The sequence below is a fragment of the Apodemus sylvaticus genome, chromosome 9 (assembly GCF_947179515.1).
Source record: "Apodemus sylvaticus chromosome 9, mApoSyl1.1, whole genome shotgun sequence".
Lineage (NCBI taxonomy): Eukaryota > Metazoa > Chordata > Mammalia > Rodentia > Muridae > Apodemus > Apodemus sylvaticus.
In genome coordinates, this window is record NC_067480.1 from 80,410,475 (window position 1) to 80,428,422 (window position 17,948).

Here is a 17,948-nt window from a genome sequence, read left to right on the forward strand (position 1 = left end):
AGGGTCTGCCTTGCCAGACTTAGTAACTCGTTACTTAGTTTAATAAAGTGTGACTAATTAACAAAGTCTCCAGGTGCTAATAAAGTTTCAACAGTGAATGCTTTTTAGCAACCCTTTTAAAGAACAGATTTTTAGGAGTTGTTAAGGAAAAAAAAGACTGTTTCCCTGAGCCTGCTGTGTTATGGTATCATAGCACCGACAGCAGTGCTCCCCAGCAGAGCCCTGGGGAGCCTCTGGAGGGTAATTAAAACATTGTGTGCAGACACAGCCTCTGAAATAGCTGGACTTGCCCCACGGAGCAAAGTAGCTCCTTTTCATTAGAAATTGCTTACTGACTGGAAAACATTGATAAGCCCCCTTTTATTTGATATTTTTTTCTCTCCAAAGAAAGCAAAGAAACACTTAAGCAGTTTTCCATCCACAGCACTTGACATTCTTATTTATCATTGATAACCCAGTGAGCTCTTACCAGATACCTGTTTTTCTTCAAGATGACCACATCAGGAGGGGGGGGCTTCTGTGACTGCGGAGACACTGAAGCGTGGAAGGAGGGTCCTTACTGCCAGAAACATGAGCTCAGCAGTTCTGAAGTTGTGGGAGAGGAGGTAAGGTCACCTAGAGTGGTCGTTAAGTGTGTACCCTGTTGACCAGGGCCGTGTGCGTGTGTGTGTGTGTGTGTGTGTGTGTGTGTGTGTGTGTGTGTGTGTGCGCGCGCGTATGAGGCATGAGGAGGAGGTCAGAAGCTAATTTGGCCATCTTCTGTTGCTTTCCACCTTACTTTTTGAGACAGGGTCTCATGAACAGCTGATCATTGAGCCTCAGGGAATCCTGTCTCCTCCCCAATGAGGGATTCTGTTTCGTAGAGAACCCTGCCTAGTAGAACTTTAAGTAGGTGTACTGTTCCCAGCCCAGTTTTTACTTCAGGTGCTAGGGCTGACTTAGATAATCGTGGGTAGCGTGTAATTATTTAAAAAAAAAAAATCCACAGTGACTGGAGAGATGGCTCAGCTGTTAAGAGCACTGTCTGCTCTTCCAGAGGTCCTGAGTTCAATTCCCAGCAGCCACATGGTGGCTCACAACCAGCTGTAATGGGATCCGATGGCCTCTTCTGGTGTGTCTGAAGACAGCTACAGTGTACTCATACACATAAAATAAATAGATCTTAAACAAAACAAAAAATCAATCCACGCTATTGCTGGCTAGGTGTCAGCGGTTGGTCCGGGTAGGTTCCCAGCTCTGTACATCTCTGGAGAACACGTGTTCCTACTAGCCATCGCCTCTCCCACAAACACTGGCTCTGCTCGCCAGAGCTCTGAGATGGATCTCTCTTGATGGATCTCTCTAGGTCCCGTGGCCAGCTCTGCACTCCTAAGTTTCGTCCGCTAGCTGGGGCGCGCTCTCAGAGCCTATACTCCACTGCTCTTACTCCACTAGCTGGGGCGCACTCTCAGAGCCTGCACTCCACTGCTCTTACTCCACTAGCTGGGGCGCACTCTCAGAGCCTGCACTCCACTGCTGTTACTCCACTAGCTGGGGCGCACTCTCAGAGCCTGCACTCCGCTGCTGTTACTTTTCCCTGCAGCTTGTCCTTGCCTGGTCTTCGCGTCCCAAGTCCCAGAGCCTGGCCAAATTCCTTTCCCTCCTGCTCACCTGAGTTGCTGCAAATGGAAAACACCAGACAGTCTTAGTTTAGAATCAGCAGATAACACAACCTCTGGGTGCAGAATCTATTGTTCTAAACTCATCAACTATTCTGTTAGAAATGTTCTGGTGGCTGAATCCACCACCATATCTAACAGTTCCCAGGCTACATGTTGCCTCCTTTTGCTCCCGCCTTGCTGTGTCCCTCTTCCTCTCTCAGACCCTGGAGGCCCGCTCCCTCCTTCCCCAGTGGTTGGCTTTTTGTCATCTTTATTATCCAATCAATCAAGTAGGGAACATTCTGCTGCACTCATATCTGTGGCTAGGTAGACTAGCCTCCGGCTTCAGCAAGAGACCCTGCCTCAAAAAAGTAGAAAGTGATAGAAAAAGACATCTGACCTCAGCTCTGACCTCTATACATGTGTACACATGTGCAGGCGTGCCTACCTACATACATAAACATACCACACACATATGCATACAAAAGAATAAAAATAATTTGGGTAAAGAGAACAGAACAGTAATTTGTCATGCAAAAGTGATGTGAAGAGCCGGGCTTGGTGGCGCACGCCTGTAATCCCAGCACTTGGGAGGCGGAGACAGGCGGATTTCTGAGTTCGAGGCTAACCTGGTCTACAGAGTGAGTTCCAAGACAGCCAGAGCTACACAGAGAAACCCTGTCTCAACACCCCCCCCAAAAAAGTTATGTGAGGTCTAAACTTTTATTATTCATAAATACTTTTTGAATACAGTCATACTTCGTTGTTTTAAAGATATGTATGTATATATATCACTGGACTGTCTGTGACCTGCCAACTTCCAAATAATGACCCAGAGACTTATATTTGTTTATTTATGAACGTTCAGACCTTATATCTTAGCCGTTTCCCCAGCTAGCTTATTAATAAAGCTTAATTAACCTGTTTATTCTAATTTACGTTGAGCCACGGGCCTATTGCCTCTCCTTCCATCCCTCTTTCTTCCTCCTCCGTGTCTGACTGGCCAGTCACCCATCCCCACCCCTGTGCCTGTTCTCTGTCCTCTGCTGCCCTGCTGTAGGCCTCCAGCTCTTTGCTAAACCAATCAGAAGGTAATGAAGAAGGTTGATGAAACACTGAGGCAGGTGATGCTTCACAAAAATAACAATACCAAAGTCCAGACAGTACTCAGCACTCTGCGGGTACAGAAACCAACATCTGCACAATAGACAGCCTTTACACAGTGAACAAGAAGATAATCCCAACCACACACATTTTATTTGGTGTATGGATATTTGCCTGCTTGTATGTCTTTGTACTGTGTATGTAGGTACAGTGTCCTCAGAGGCCAGAAGAGAGTGTCAAATCCCTATAGAACCAGAGTCACAGGTGTTGTGAGCTACCATGGAGATACTGAGAATCAAACCCAGGCCCTCTGGAAGAGCAGCCTGTGCTCTAACGCTGACTGAGCCCCACTCCAGCGCCGTGCCTCTGTTGGAATGTATTGCTGTAACCTCTTTCCCGTTAAAGCAGCTGGGTTGTGGAGCAGAGCCAACAACTTAAACTAGTGACTTAAAGTGCTCACTAGGCAGGGCTTGTGTAGGAACAGAAGCAGCAAGCACAGGTAGATAACAGGGGGGATTAGTAGATCTGGGCTGTGCAGGAGGAGCTGGCCTGCCCAGCAGTGGCCGTCTGCATGCTGGAGAGACTGAGCACCTAGCAGTCCCTGTTGGCACCGAAGCCCTGGGAGTTTCTGGAGAGTCACTAACGCTCAGGCACTTTGGGAAGCCAACGTTCTCAGAGGCTGGAGTCTGACGGCAGCAGCTATGGCTGCACTGGCTCAGGAGTGAGTTCAGACAGGCATTTGCTGGGACCTCTTTCCTGCCGGCGCCTCATCAGAAGGTGCAGCTGACGTTGAGGGTGGGTTGTCCTCCTCAGTAAACCTTTGTGTAAATGAGCCCAGAATAGACGCAGACCTCTGTCTCGTAGAGGATGCCAATCCCTCCACACGCCAGTGCACAGTCCCCGTTGCAGGGCTACAGAGGGGCTCAGCAGCTTGAAAGAGCAGCGCTTGCTGCTCTTCTAGAGGACCCAGGTTCAATTCCCAGCACTCACATAATAGCTTACAACAACTCGCAATTCCTCTTTGAGGAATTTGACCACCTCTTCTGACCTCTGACCTCTTGAGAGTCCAGGCAAGTATGGACTGCACAGAAACAGGTGACAAGACATCCGTACCAGTAAACTAAAAATAACTTTAAAACAATTAACCATTACAGGTACTGTCTGATTATGGAGAAAATGTGTTGAGCAGGCATTTAGGCCATTAGATATGCTGTGTGGAGCATACCTGGTTCCCCTCGGTAAACTGCAGTATCTCTCATCACCGAGGCCGTTAACAAAAGCCCATCAAAATTCCATGTGGCCCCTGGGCAAAGGAGTGAACAGGAAGGGTAGTGGGTCAGGGACCACAGTACACTGTGTGACACCTCCTTTGTTAATTTAAAAAACATCTCCCAGGTCCTACATAGGACAAGGCACAATTTCTTCCATGTAAATTTGAGAGCTGATTGCCTTTCCGTCTTTCGTAGGGTTTTGTTTGGTTTGGTTTGGTTTGTGTGTGTGTGTGTGTGTGTGTGTGTGCACATATGTGCATGTGCACACATGCATTACCACACACTCGTGTGAAAATCAGCACCTTGCAGGAGTTGGTTCTCTTTATCCGTGTAGGACCTCAGGGATCGAACTCAGAAGGTTAGGCGTGACTGCAGACCGTTCCTCCATTGTGCCACTTGGGGCTTCCCACACAAAGTTGGAAAGATGGTTTGAGGGCAGAAGTTAGAGATCCCTGTGGGCCATTCCAGAATGCTTAGTTATATTTACTGGGCATTTGAGTGTCTGAGTGTTTTGACTCAGCTGATTTAAAATTGAGATCACTGAAAGGAAACAGTTTACAAAGTTTAATTTTATATTTTGTAACACATACAGGGTTAAATTCATTAAGAAACGAACCTGTCGCAGGGTAGTGGTGGCGCAGGCCTGTAATCCCAGCACTCTGGGAGGCAGAGGCAGGCAGATTTCTGAGTTGGAGGCCAGCCTGGTCTACAGAGGGAGTTCCAGGACAGCCAGGGCTATACAGAGAAACCCTGTCTCAAAAAAACCAAAAACAACAACAACAACAACAAAAAGAAACGAACCTGTCAGCCTTCTTGTGTTTGAGAGTTGGAACTGGAAGGTAGAAGAAGGCAGTGTGCACTAATGGGTTGTGCTTTCTGTTCTCCCCCAGGATCCTCTTGTGCATCTGTCAGAAGATGTGATAGCGAGAACTTACAACATTTTTGCTATTATGTTTCGATACGCAGTAGATATACTGACCTGGGAGAAGGAGAGTGAATTGCCGGATGACTTGGAAGTGGCGTAAGTATTGCCCATTCCTAATGTATATGGAACTGCTAAATTTTAACATCTTTCACACGGCAAGATGATGTAGTCTTTAATCTTTAAATTACAATGTTTATTCATCCATTTGTTTGTATATGGGGAGGAGGGAGTACTTACCTCTGCATATGGATGGAGGTCAGAGGAGAGCCTCGGGAGGCAATTCTAGCTATCAAGTAGGTGCTGGGGATCGAACTCGGGCTGTCAGACAGACAGCAGCTGTGCTTACCTGCTTAGCCACCTTACTGACCTAGTGCTTTTAAAAAAAAGTTAGATTTTAGCAGAATCTTAAGTTTGGCGTTATAGTTTTGCAGTTTGCATGATTAATCAGTGAAGGGTTTCCTAAGTCGATTGGTTTATAACAGTGTTAAACTATGCAGGACTAACAAGATGGCTCAGGAGGTAAAGTCCTTGCCAGCAAACCTGACAGCTTGAATTTGATCCCTAGAAAGAACCCACATGAACCCTCACCTCTCTGTCCTTTGCAACCAGGCCGGCCTCACACTTGCGAGCCGCACGTCCTCTGCCTCCCGAGTGCTGGGATTAAAGGCGCTCCACTGCGCCCACTAATAAAACTGGAAAGGGTTAGGGATGAGCTCTTTCATGGATAAGTGAATTTAGAGGATTTACGAAAGGCTTAAATGCAATTTTAGGCATTTTGCTTCTAATTTTAAATTTTATTCAACACTGCTATTTTCCTGTACATCCGCCATTTTTATTTAGACTATTGAGGTCATAATCTTGTGATCAGACAGTTGGATTCAGCCACAGCTGTGTTTAAAGGACGGCCTGATTGTCGTGCTCACCTCACACCGCCTTTTCTGTTCTAAAACGTCTCTCCCTGCTTGTTGGACCTTGGTTCATAGCTGAGGGTGATTGTGGCCTGGAGAGGCTAGAGATTGGACATTAGAAGATCATTAGATTAATTGGACGTCAATCACCACAGATTGACTTCTCTGTTTTTTCGATGTGTTCTAGATAATTGGGATTGTAGGTAAAGTATTAGATGGCTTTTTTTTTCCTTCTTTTTTGTTGTTTCTTTTTGTTTGTAACAGACTTTCTCTGTGTAAGCCTGCCTGTCCTAGAACTCACTCTGTAGACAGGCTGGCCCCAAACTCAGAGATCCACTTGCCTCTACCTCTGCCTCCAGAATCCTAGGATCTGAAGACGTGTGTCACCACACCCAGCAGGGTAAAGTGTTTTTAATAGGACAGGGTGTTGCTGTACTATTTGGGAAATATTGACAGTTATTATATTCATGAAATTGAGTTGGTCAGTTCAGCTCTGAGATCTGAGTTGAATGCCTGAGAAACAGATGGCTCTCTCCCTCCTCCCTCCCCCTGCCCCTCCCCATCTCCTCCCTCCCCCTCCCCATCTCCCTCCCCTCCCCCTCTCCCTCTCCATCCTCTCCCCCTTCCTATCTCCTTCCCCTCCCACTCCCACTCCCACTCCCTTTGCCCTCTCCCTCCCTTTTCCCCTCCCCTTCCCCCTCCCTCTCCCTTCTCTCCCCCTCCCTCTCCTGTGTGTTTAGGGGGTTGGGCTCTCTTTGTAGCCCTAGCTGTCCCAGAACTCCCTCTATAGATCATACTGGCCTCGAACTCACAAATCTGCCTGTCTCTGTTTCCCAAGTGCTGGGATTAAAGGCATGTGCCACCACAGCCCAGTTTTTGGTTTGGTTTGACTTTATTTTCATTTAATTACCCAGGGCCACCAACACAGAGCACTCTGGTAATATTTGCTGTATCTGTTACCTCTGGCTAGAAGCCTGCATCAGCCTGAGCCGTTTGGACAGCACCTAAGCTGGTCTCCCTCCCTCCAGCTCCTCTGGGCTGCTCTGCCCACAGCTGCCTGCCTTGATGGGCACGCCCACTCCTTACACTGCATTAATGTCATTGATGCCTTCTCCCCAGAGAGAAGAGTGACACCTACTACTGCATGCTGTTCAATGATGAGGTTCACACCTATGAGCAAGTCATTTATACTCTTCAGAAAGCCGTTAACTGCACACAGAAGGAAGCCATTGGCTTTGCAACTACAGTCGATCGAGATGTAAGTAAATTGTCATAAGAAATTCAACATTTTTGATATGGAGTCTTGATGCATAGTCCTGACTGGCTAGAACTTGCTGCTTTGACCATACCTGCCTCAAACTTACAGAGATTTGCGTGCTTCTACCTCCCAGTGTCTGGGATTGAAGAAACTGAGCATCTATTACAGATAAGCTAGCCTAGAAAAAAGTAGTTAAAAGTATAAATCGCTAGGCTAATTTTTTTTATTTCATTTGAATATTGGTCCAAATATATATTGCAAGAACTAAGCAGTTACCAGGTAGACTATTAAAAAGCCTATGCCGGGCAGTGATGGCGCACGCCTGTAATCCCAGTACTCTGAGAGGCAGAGGCAGGCGGATTTCTGAGTTCGAGGCCAGTGTGGTCTACAGAGTGAGTTCTAGGACAGCCAGGGCTACACAGCGAAACCCTGTCTTGAAAAAAAAAAAAAACAAATCTAAAAAACAAACCAAAACCAAAAGAAAAAAGAATATACAGTTGCCCTAATTCTGATCAGTGATTAAAAACACTGGGCCATGAGATTGGTTGTTATAGAAGTCTGCTAGAATAAATGATCTGTTGTCAGAGTAACACACACACACATACACACAGACTGGTAGTTTAAGTATTGAAGAAAACATTAAAGAACAATTTTAGTTTTCACTGGTGACTAGGACAGATGTTAAGATCGTGAGGCCTGCCTCCGTCTGTTGTGTGTTCAAGTGTGTTTCTGGGTTTGAAGCTAGCTGTGCTGAGTATAACGCTGTTACAGTGATTCTCACGTGTCTGTTCCAGGGGCGTAGGTCTGTCCGATACGGAGATTTCCAGTACTGTGATCAAGCGAAGACAGTCATTGTGGTAAGTGATTTAAGAACATGCCAGTTGTATTTTGTTATCTTAAGACTAGCTCTATATTCAGCACTTACTAAGACCCTTGCCTTCATAAGTCCAGTAGTGCCTCTGTTGTGTCTAAGGCTAATGTTTCTTGACATCGATTACTCTAGTTCTCTCAAAGCTCTGTAAGATTACTATCAGGACAATGGATACTTAGTGGAGACATATGTCTCTGTCTTCATATCTTATCAGAGACATCTTACAAGGCTCTCTGCTCAGCTCTGAGCAACCTCTGTGGTCCTGATTTTTTCCTTTGTTGTTAATTATTTTTAGATTTATTGTGTGTGTGTGTGTGTGTGTGTGTGTGTGTGTGTGTGTGTGTGTGTGTGTGTTTTGCCTCCATGTTTATATCTGTGTCATATGCTGGGACCTGAGGAGATCAGAAGAAGAAATTAGATGCTCTGAGCTGGAATGACAGGCCGCTGTGAACTGTCATGCAGGTGCTCCACACCAGGCTGGGCTCTGCAGGAGCAGCGAGTGCTCTAAGCCACTGCTTCCCTTAGTCCTGAGCGCTCTGTGCTGACTTTTAGGCACTAAGCTGGCCTTTAGGAACAATATTGAAATTCAAGAAAAGGACTTCTTGCCAGACTATGACAAGGTATATTCAATATTTAGTAGCATTTAGTAATTTGCTATTTTAAAAGAAAAATCCTCCCCACATTTAGCTTTGTTTACATACTTGGGGGTGGGAGGGTTGAGACAGGGTCCCTCTGTGTAGCCCTGGTTGTCCTGGAACTCACTCAGTACAACAGGCTGGCCTCAAACTCAAAGGTCCACCTACATCCTCCAGGTGCTGGGATTAGCTTAGGTTTATTTTTAATTATTTCATATAACTGCATTTATGCAACTATTCTTTTCTAAAAAGAGTTTTCTATGTTGTCCAGTGTCTTCAATATGTAGTAGGAAGTAAGGTGGGAAACACCTACGAAGAGACTTCTGTCTTACTCTCTTCCTGCTTGCTTTAGAATTTCTACTTTCGTTGCTTTCTTGAGACAGTCTTCTCTGGTAGCAGCCAGTGCTTGCTGCAGCAGCACTCGGATGCAGTAGCATGCAAATGTGTGCAGAGCCGGCGCAGAGAAGACAGGCGTGCCGTCGCCAAGGCAGATTCATGAAGCTCCAAACTCTAACAAAAACTCTAGAGGCATTGCTGTGCCCTTGATTTGTGACCTATGTGTAAATCCATGCTAACAGTTGGCTCCTCATGTCTTCTTACATGCCAGCAGAGTCTTGGCATTCTTGTTGTGATCCCTGGTGGTATTTGCATAAGAGTGGCCAGGTGTATTGGTTGACACAGAAGTTTCTTGTGAAGAAACTGGGTGACTACGGGAGAGACATATCTTTGCTAAGTCTAGACCTCCAGGAGTCAGAAAAGAAATGAAATACATTTTTAGCCACATCACATTTCTACCTAACAAAATATTCATCCCCAAAGTCAAAAGACAGATGGCAGATTTAGAGAGTGCATTTCTAACACAGATGTGTATGATGTATGCATGCATAGAAAGCCATACATGTTAAAACTAGGTGATGGGGATGCGGTAAAGAAAGAACCCAGACAAGACATAAAAGGAAGCAAAGCTGTGTGTTCAGGAAGTGTTGCTGGACCCAGGAGACATTTCTCTAACAGAGCTAAACAGCCAGTAAGAACACAGTCTAACTGAGGAAGTCAGCTGCCTCACTCTTTCTGGAATGGCTTCTATCCAGAAAAATAGAGTCAACAGGGGACTAGGGAAATTGAAACTGTTTTGGGGTGCAGATAGGCACACAAGGAACAGGAGCCACTGCAGAAAGTTATGTGACAATTTCTCTAGAAATTAAAAATAGAATTACCATGTGAGCCAGTAGTTTTGCTTCTAGGAATTCTGGTAAAAGAGAAATTTATAGAACCCAGTGCCTGTTGACAGGTGAGCAGACAAAATGTAGCATACATTTACAAAGAACTGTTATTTGCATTTAAAAATGCCAAAAAACCAAAACAAACAAAAGAGTTAAGATGATAAGTTTTATGGTTTTTAAAGCTGATTACACCATCTGTACAGTGAACTGAATTTTTTTTTTTGTTTGTTTGTTTGTCTTTTTGGATTTTTTTGGTTTTGTTGAGACAGGGTTTCTCTGTGTATCCCTGGCTGTCCTGGAACTCACTCTGTAGCCCAGGCTGGCCTCGAACTCAGAAATCCACCTGCCTCTGCCTCCCAGAGTGCTGGGATTACAGGCATGTGCCACCACCGCCCGGCTGAATTTTTTAAGTAAATAAAGTAAGTCTTTTAAGAAATCAAAGGCAGAAAGCAAGCTTACTTGAGCATTTGAGCTTTTTGTGATTGACACTCAGGGTTTTCAAATCTATGACCAGAGGTGCTGGTGACTCACAAGGTGGGGTCTCCACCGTTGTCTCAGAACCTTTCGATTTGTCTAGAATGTAACCTGAATCAGTAAATTTAAAAAGACAAAAACAGAAGTGCTTGTGGCTGTGGCAGGTGCTGCCGCCGCGCTGCCTCCTGGGCAGCTGTCCAAGCGGTGTCCTCTCCCGTTTGCTTTCAGAGGAATACCAGCAGGCAGACCAAGCCGCTCAAGGTCCAGGTCATGCACTCCTCCGTGGCCGCCCATCAGAATTTTGGGTTGAAGGCTCTCTCGTGGCTGGGAAGCATCATTGGATACTCAGGTAGGTTTAATATGTTGAGACCACGTCTAAATAATGTGACATAAAGAACTCTTTTCAGTGACACATCCTGTCGAGCATTTTACAAGCAAAGCTGCAAAATGCTGCCATATAGAACCCAGTGATTAAAAAAAAAAAAAAAAGAACCCAGTGATGATACAATTTAAATAAAATTCGTTTAAGTAATTTAACTGTTGGGCCTCCTACAGCTTTGGTACAAGACTAATAATACTTTGCATCTCTGAAAATGTGTACTTAGAACATACAGTTTATGTTGAGTTGGTTTTAGATTTATCTTTTCTCGGCTTACAAAGAGACAGTTGTAATATACTACAATTATGAACCTCACACCCAAAGCCAAAAATGCAAGTTGGGTGAATTAGGGATAGGTCTATGCCACTCGTCATAGGTAGGCAAGGCATTATAATGCTACTGTAAGGATGGTCCTTAATATTTGTATTGAAGGCTGTTACAAAAACACCACACTGTGAACTGATGGTTAAAAATGCAGACAATATATACACCCTATGCATATATGCTGGGTGAGCTTGCCTAGAGTGTGACATTTACAAGATATGGGAGTCTGGCTCCCAGGTCTCTCATGGCTGAGCTGTAGTGGGTTTCAGTTTGATGGGAAATATTTTACATAGCACTACTAACTAACCCATATTGATGCATATTATAGCATGGGGGTCATGGGTTCTTCTGTTAGCAGTGTTGTAGCAAGCCTCCTTAAACATGATGGTGCTTATGGTTAATTTTACTACATCTGCTTCTGTCAGCATGAATATCTAGAGAACAGCATTATCTCAGCGGTTGGGATGCTTTTTCTCTAATTCAGTTCATTAAAACAGAGAAGGCCATTGCCATTTTCTCTTTTTTTATTAAAATAAAATAGCTAATGTGCTCCTTTCTCAGTTTAACCACCACTGAGTCATGTGGAGCTCTGATTGGAGCCCTTGAAGTCATCTTCCTTTAGCATCTAAAGCTTCTGGTTTCTGTGTCATGACTGCTCTTCCTTCTGTTCAAAGATGGCCTTCGCAGGATCTTATGTCAAGTTGGATTACAAGAAGGTCCGGATGGTGAAAACTCTTCTCTGGTCGACAGACTGATGCTTAATGATTCCAAATTATGGAAAGGTGACTTGTTTATTGATTCTACGGGTTGAGGGATGAAAGTTTCTTTTAATTTGGAAATTCAGTTAATAAATATATTTATGCTTTTTAAAATGACAGTTGCAAAGCTAGATGCAGTCACTAGCAAATAAACTTGGCCTTTAGCAAACACAGACATTAGCACTCTAACCTACTTTTGGGGAAACATTTGTAGGGGAAGTGTTTGACACAGTGACAGCCTTTGCAGGCCTAGAGACTTGGTGCTGTGGAACTCTCGGTCCCCCTGCCTTGGTCTCTGAAGTGCTGGGAAAACAGGCCTGTGCTTCCTTCCCTAACTCTAAATATGATTTTGTAATTAAACATAAAGGTTGTTTATTCTAGGTCATAGACCTTCCCTACAAAATTTTCTCCTGCAGAACAACGGGGAGAATTAACTTTACATGCAATTCATTTTTAAAACGTTGCAGGTTGGGAGAGATTGCTCTGTGGTTAAGAGGGCATGTGGCTCTAGCAGAGGACTCAAGTTCTGTTCCCAGCATACACATCAGGGGCTCCCAGCTGCCTGCCAGGGCCAGTTTCATGATGTCCACCCACATACATAGACAAACATGTAGATAGTTAAAGTAAAATCCTTTTAAAAATTAAAGGGATTAATTAAAATTTTTACGTTGTGGACAAAGTGGAGAGAGTTTGCTCTGTGGTCTGAGACACACAAAGCTCTGGAAGTAGGGCTCTGGCCTGTCTCACGCACTGTTCTTTTCTGAAGGTGCTAGGAGTGTGTACCACCAGTTGTTCATGAGCAGCCTGCTCATGGATCTCAAGTATAAGAAGCTGTTTGCTGTTCGATTTGCAAAAGTAAGTAGGTTTTCTTGCCCTCAGTTTTGCTGATAAAGAGGTTATAGAAGGAAAAAATATTGTGTTTAACAGTAAGTTGTCAGGTTATCCAGTTGAAATTCTAAGAAACTTCACAGTCTTTTTACCCTTTATTAATAAAGGTGTAGACTCCCTGCCCCATCCCCCAAAAATAAAAATCCAGGGATTGGGACTCAAAATGCTGGAGCAGGCTCTGCGCTGCTGTGAACCAGTCTCATCCTACTGTTTGTTGGGTCAGGATGGCAGTGATGAATCCAGACAGTTGACAGAGTGGGCTCACGGTTTGCCTTCCATAGCCCACGGCTCTGCTCAGCACTTATGTGTGTCCCCAAGTAGAAGCTCTTAGTCCAGGAAACATGTGACCGTCACTTGGAGCACTCTTGTTATCAGAACATCTGTTTGTGTCCTATTTCCAAATGTCTTGATGTTGACCTTGAAGGAGTCACATGTTTATGTGTGTTCCGAAGCCACACAAGCCTAGTCTGGGGACAGAGAGCCGGATATTGCTGTGTCCCTGCCCCACCCCAGTGTACAGTGGCCTCGGGGTGTTAGGAGTTCTGACTCCCTGTTTGGGCTCCAGAAGAGCCTAATTGACACAGCTCTCCTGCAGCGAGAGCCGCTGTCCTAGCAGTGTCCTCTGTTGCCATCTCCAGCACTGACTTCTCAGTACGATCCCTACCGTGTGGTCGCTGTGCACTAGTCTGTATGATCCCTACCGTGTGGTCGCTGTGCACTAGTCAGTATGATCCCTACCGTGTGGTCGCTGTGCACTAGTCAGTATGATCCCTACCGTGTGGTCGCTGTGCACTAGTCTGTATGATCCCTACCGTGTGGTCGCTGTGCACTAGTCTGTATGATCCCTACCGTGTGGTCGCTGTGCACTAGTCAGTATGATCCCTACCGTGTGGTCACTGTGCACTAGTCAGTATGATCCCTACCGTGTGGTCGCTGTGCACTAGTCTGTATGATCCCTACCGTGTGGTCGCTGTGCACTAGTCAGTATGATCCCTACCGTGTGGTCGCTGTGCACTAGTCTGTATGATCCCTACCGTGTGGTCGCTGTGCACTAGTCTGTATGATCCCTACCGTGCGGTCGCTGTACATTAGTCTGTATGATCCCTACCGTGTGGTCGCTGTGCATTAGTCTGTATGATCCCTACCATGTGGTGGCTGTGGACTAGAGGTGAATTTCCCCCTTGTTGTTTAGAATTACCGGCAGTTGCAGAGGGATTTTATGGAGGATGATCACGAGCGAGCAGTGTCGGTGACTGCTCTGTCTGTCCAGTTCTTCACCGCACCTACTCTGGTGAGTAGTGGTTGCCTCTCCTCTGTAACTCATAGCTGGCACGCCTTGCCTCTTTTTGCCTTCTTACTAGAACTATGAGCGTTTGCAGAGAGATTATGTGACAGATGACCACGACAGAGAGTTTTCAGTCGCAGACCTCTCGGTTCAGATATTCACAGTTCCTTCACTTGTAAGTACTGAAAGACTAGAGAACACTCTTGTTTTCCATTAAACCTCAGAATGAGAGAGGTAAGACCTGCGTGTCCTGTTAGGGGACTTCCTCAGGAGGCAGTCAGGGGTCAGACAGGCAACCTCTGACACACGCCTTTGAATACCAAGGTGATCATGGAGGATAGCCTGTTTGAAACCAGTGCTTCCCTTCCCATAGGCTTTCCTAGTGGTTTGGACTGATAACACTCAGCGTTCAAACCAGACAGCATGCCAAACACCACAGGAGAGCTTGAAGAGTCTCTCTTCAAGCTGAGTCGCGCTGCTTGGTCTTCGTTTTTGCTCAGACTCACCAGGCGCTCCCTGACCTGGTCAGGATAACTGCTGTGCTGAAGCACCACGACTAAAAGCAGCATGGGAAGAAAAGGGTTTATTCAGCTCACACTTCCACACTGTACTCCCTCAGGGAAGGGAGTCAGGACAGGCACTCCACACAGGGCAGCAACCCGGAGGCAGGAGCTGACGCTGGTGGGTGCTGCTCACTGGCTTGCTCAGCCTGCTTTCTTATAGAACCCAGGACCACCGGCCCAGGGATGGCCCCACCCACACTGGGCTGGGCCCTCCCCCATCATTTTCTTACAAAGTAAGAAAATGCCTATAGGCCTGTTGACAACACTGTCTTATGGAGGCATTTCTCCATTGAGGCTCCCTCCTCTCCGATGACTCCAGCTTGTGTTAAATTGACATAAAACCAGCCAGCACACTCCTGAAGCTCCCTTTGATCAATGTTTTTATATGTGGTAGCTAAAAATCAGACTTTATTGAACAAAATTACTAGCATTTATTAGGCATAGTTTCTTAATATGAAATGGTGAGCAGAACAGATGTGACTCAGATAAATAACTAATGCTTCCAGCTAGAGGACCTGGGTTCAGTTCCCAGCACTGCACGGCAGCTAAAACTGCCTATCACTATAGTCCCAGCCCTCTGATGTTGTCCCCTGGCCTCCACAGGCACTAGGTTTGAATGTAGTCACACCCATGCAGGCAAACACCAGTACACATTAAATTTGGTTTCTGAGAGAGACCCCCCCTTGGTCCCCTGCCTCTTAACTGCATGGCTACACAGACGGAGCTTAGCTTTCCGGCCTCTCAGGACCGCAAGCCCAGGAAAGGCTGTTGCAGCGTTGCTGGCTTCACTGTGCAGCTTATGGCCCTGTCTCTGGGAGCCCTTGCCTTTGCCTAGCAGCCCGTGAGTGATTTCAGACGTCCCTGCCCCATTTCTCCTGCTTCTATCATTGCCCATAGAAGGATCCATCAGCTGCCCCCAGCTGACTGAGAGCAAAAGAATGCTGACTAGGTCTTGTGAGAAGCCTTGTTAGTAATCCTTAACACATCCCAGGCTAAAAATGGTACAAAAGTACAAATATTGTGGGGCAGTTGGACATTTGTCACCAGAGCCATCCCCAAGTCACTCCACCTTCATTCAGGGCAGTCTAACCAGCACCAGCAACTTAGAGAGCTGGGGGCATGGCTCAGTTGGTAGCGTGGTTGATTTGGAAGCATGGGGACCTGAGCTTGATTCCCAGCACCCACATAAGAGCCAGGAGCGAGCCGGCCGGCCAGCCTAGCCTGCTTACAGGTTCCGGCCCATGGGAAGACTTGCCTCAGAACAACAAAAACGTGCACAGTGCTTGAGAAATGACACAGGACGGTGTCCTCTGAGGTTCTCATGAATATTCATAAGTTTGGTGATATTGTCGAAACTTCGACTGTTCCACTTAGTGATTCCACTTGCAGGAAATCATTCCAAGTACTTTCTGCCAGTTTATGTAGTAGATATTTATGACATCTGTGCTATTGCAGACCCAAAAACAGTGCAAATGATGTCAGTCCAAACCTGGTAAATATGACAGGAAAGTGTGCCTAGAGACCTGACAAAGAAGAGCCAAAGTGCATGCACTGCTGCATGTGTGCTAAGGGTGATCTCTACGTGAGTTCATATCATGTCAAAACTGAATGGCAGCGATAAGTAATAGTATGCTCTGGGTGGGGGGGGGGGGTAGATGTGAGTACATACAGCCATACTTACATAGTCACTGCATACTAGGTCTTGTGTCTACATGCCTCTGTTAGGAGACGTTACATCACCATGCCCCCTACTGGCCTCAGTGGACACTGCACACCCATGCCGCACGTACATGCATGCAGGCAAATGTCTAGTCACATGAACCATAGATCAGTCTGTAGATGATCCGGTAGTGCACTTAGGATCTGAGCTGTTTGAAGTCTGACGTCCAGGTGCTAAGCCCGTGGTGCGGCTCTGGGAGGCGATAACCAGACTCTGCTAAACCCTGTTTCAGGCTCGAATGCTCATCACGGAAGAGAATCTGATGACTGTCATCATTAAGGCCTTCATGGACCATTTGAAACACAGAGACGCCCAGGGCAGATTCCAGTTTGAACGCTACACTGCCCTCCAAGCCTTCAAGTTCAGGAGAGTGCAGAGCCTCATCTTAGATCTCAAGTGAGTAGTCTTTAACTTCCAAACCAGTCACAGTGTGTAAACTGCCAGTGCTTTTGTGTTCACGGCCACTGCTGTCTGCCTGTGTAGGTATGTGTTGATTAGCAAACCAACGGAGTGGTCAGATGAGCTGAGGCAGAAGTTCTTACAAGGATTCGATGCCTTCTTGGAATTACTGAAGTGCATGCAGGTATGTAGAAACTAAGTGCATTTCGGTTTGCTTCTCCACACCCCATTTTGAGCACATTTCTAAAAGATCAGTTGGATCAAGACATTCTGTAATTGAGGCTCCTGAGAACCAGCAAAAGATTTTTCAATGGAACAGTGAGGTGGCTCTATACATAAAAGGGCCTACTGGACAAGTCAGATGACCTGAGTGCTGGCCCAGTTGACCTTGCACAAAACACAATAACAGTAAGTAGGGTTTTTTTTTAAAGAAGTTTTGGTTGGGACTGGAGAGATGGCTCAGCATTTCAAAGCACAGGCTGCTCCAGAGGGCCCCCGCTTATGTTCCTACCATCCATCCACCTGACAGCTCTGAACCATCCGCAACTCCAGTTCCAGGGATCCAATGCCCTCTTCTGGTCAGCTTGGGCACTGCGTGAATGTGGTGCAAGCAAAATACACAAGGGAAGAAATTTTGATGTAAAAAAATACATTTGAGTTCTCCTAAGTACTGCTGAGAGGTTGCAGGTCCTTTTGTGTGGCTGTTTTGTTAATGTACATACTTGGAAATGTATGTTCCTTATTTCAGAAACTGTAGTAGTTTTCTGATGCTTGTATCCTTCTCGGGACCCTGTATATAGGCAGGAAATAGGCATTCTGTCACTAAGCCTTGTTCCCACTAAACTCACAGCTTCTTAGGGTTTTTTTTGATTTGTGAAGGTGTGTGTGTGTGTGTGTGTGTGTGTGTGTGTGTGTATGTGTGTGTGTGTGTGCGCGTGTGTGTATGTGTGTGTATGTGTGTGTGTGCGTATGCGTGTGTGTGTGTGTGCGCGTGTGTGTGTGTGTGTGTGTGTATGTGTGTGTGTGTGTGTATGTGTGTGTGTGTGCGCGTGTGTGTATGTGTGTGTATGTGTGTGTGTGCGTATGCGTGTGTGTGTGTGTGTGTGTGTGTGTGTGTGTGTGCACCTGCACACTACTGAATATATGCCCATGAGGGTCTCAGAGTGACATCAGGCTCTGTTGCCCACTGCGCCATCTCTATGGCCCTTGTTTTATTATTAATGTTTTCGTGTTTCCGTTTTCTCTTGGTGGGATCTGCACATAGTACAATCTGGAACCCTCTTCCTGATTGGTGTCTTTGTGAAGCATACCTATGTGCAAATC

The 17,948-nt window shown here is 45.9% G+C and overlaps 1 protein-coding gene across 4 annotated transcripts in view; it reads left to right on the forward strand.

Moving 5' to 3' along the window:
• Positions 1 to 17,948, forward strand: part of Ubr2 (ubiquitin protein ligase E3 component n-recognin 2) — an 80,877-nt gene that overhangs the window by 20,646 nt on the left and 42,283 nt on the right. For 2 of the 4 annotated variants that reach the window (XM_052192054.1, XM_052192055.1), the window contains exons 4-13: positions 492 to 605; positions 4,906 to 5,036; positions 6,968 to 7,106; positions 7,901 to 7,963; positions 10,538 to 10,658; positions 11,687 to 11,794; positions 12,537 to 12,625; positions 13,851 to 13,949; positions 16,459 to 16,622; positions 16,710 to 16,809. In XM_052192054.1, the coding sequence (XP_052048014.1) occupies positions 492 to 605; positions 4,906 to 5,036; positions 6,968 to 7,106; positions 7,901 to 7,963; positions 10,538 to 10,658; positions 11,687 to 11,794; positions 12,537 to 12,625; positions 13,851 to 13,949; positions 16,459 to 16,622; positions 16,710 to 16,809 (1,128 nt within the window). Of the gene's footprint in view, positions 1 to 491; positions 606 to 4,905; positions 5,037 to 6,967; positions 7,107 to 7,900; positions 7,964 to 10,537; positions 10,659 to 11,686; positions 11,795 to 12,536; positions 12,626 to 13,850; positions 13,950 to 14,019; positions 14,119 to 16,458; positions 16,623 to 16,709; positions 16,810 to 17,948 lie in introns of all 4 variants that reach the window. The other 2 variants (XM_052192053.1, XM_052192056.1) reach the window with 1 other exon arrangement.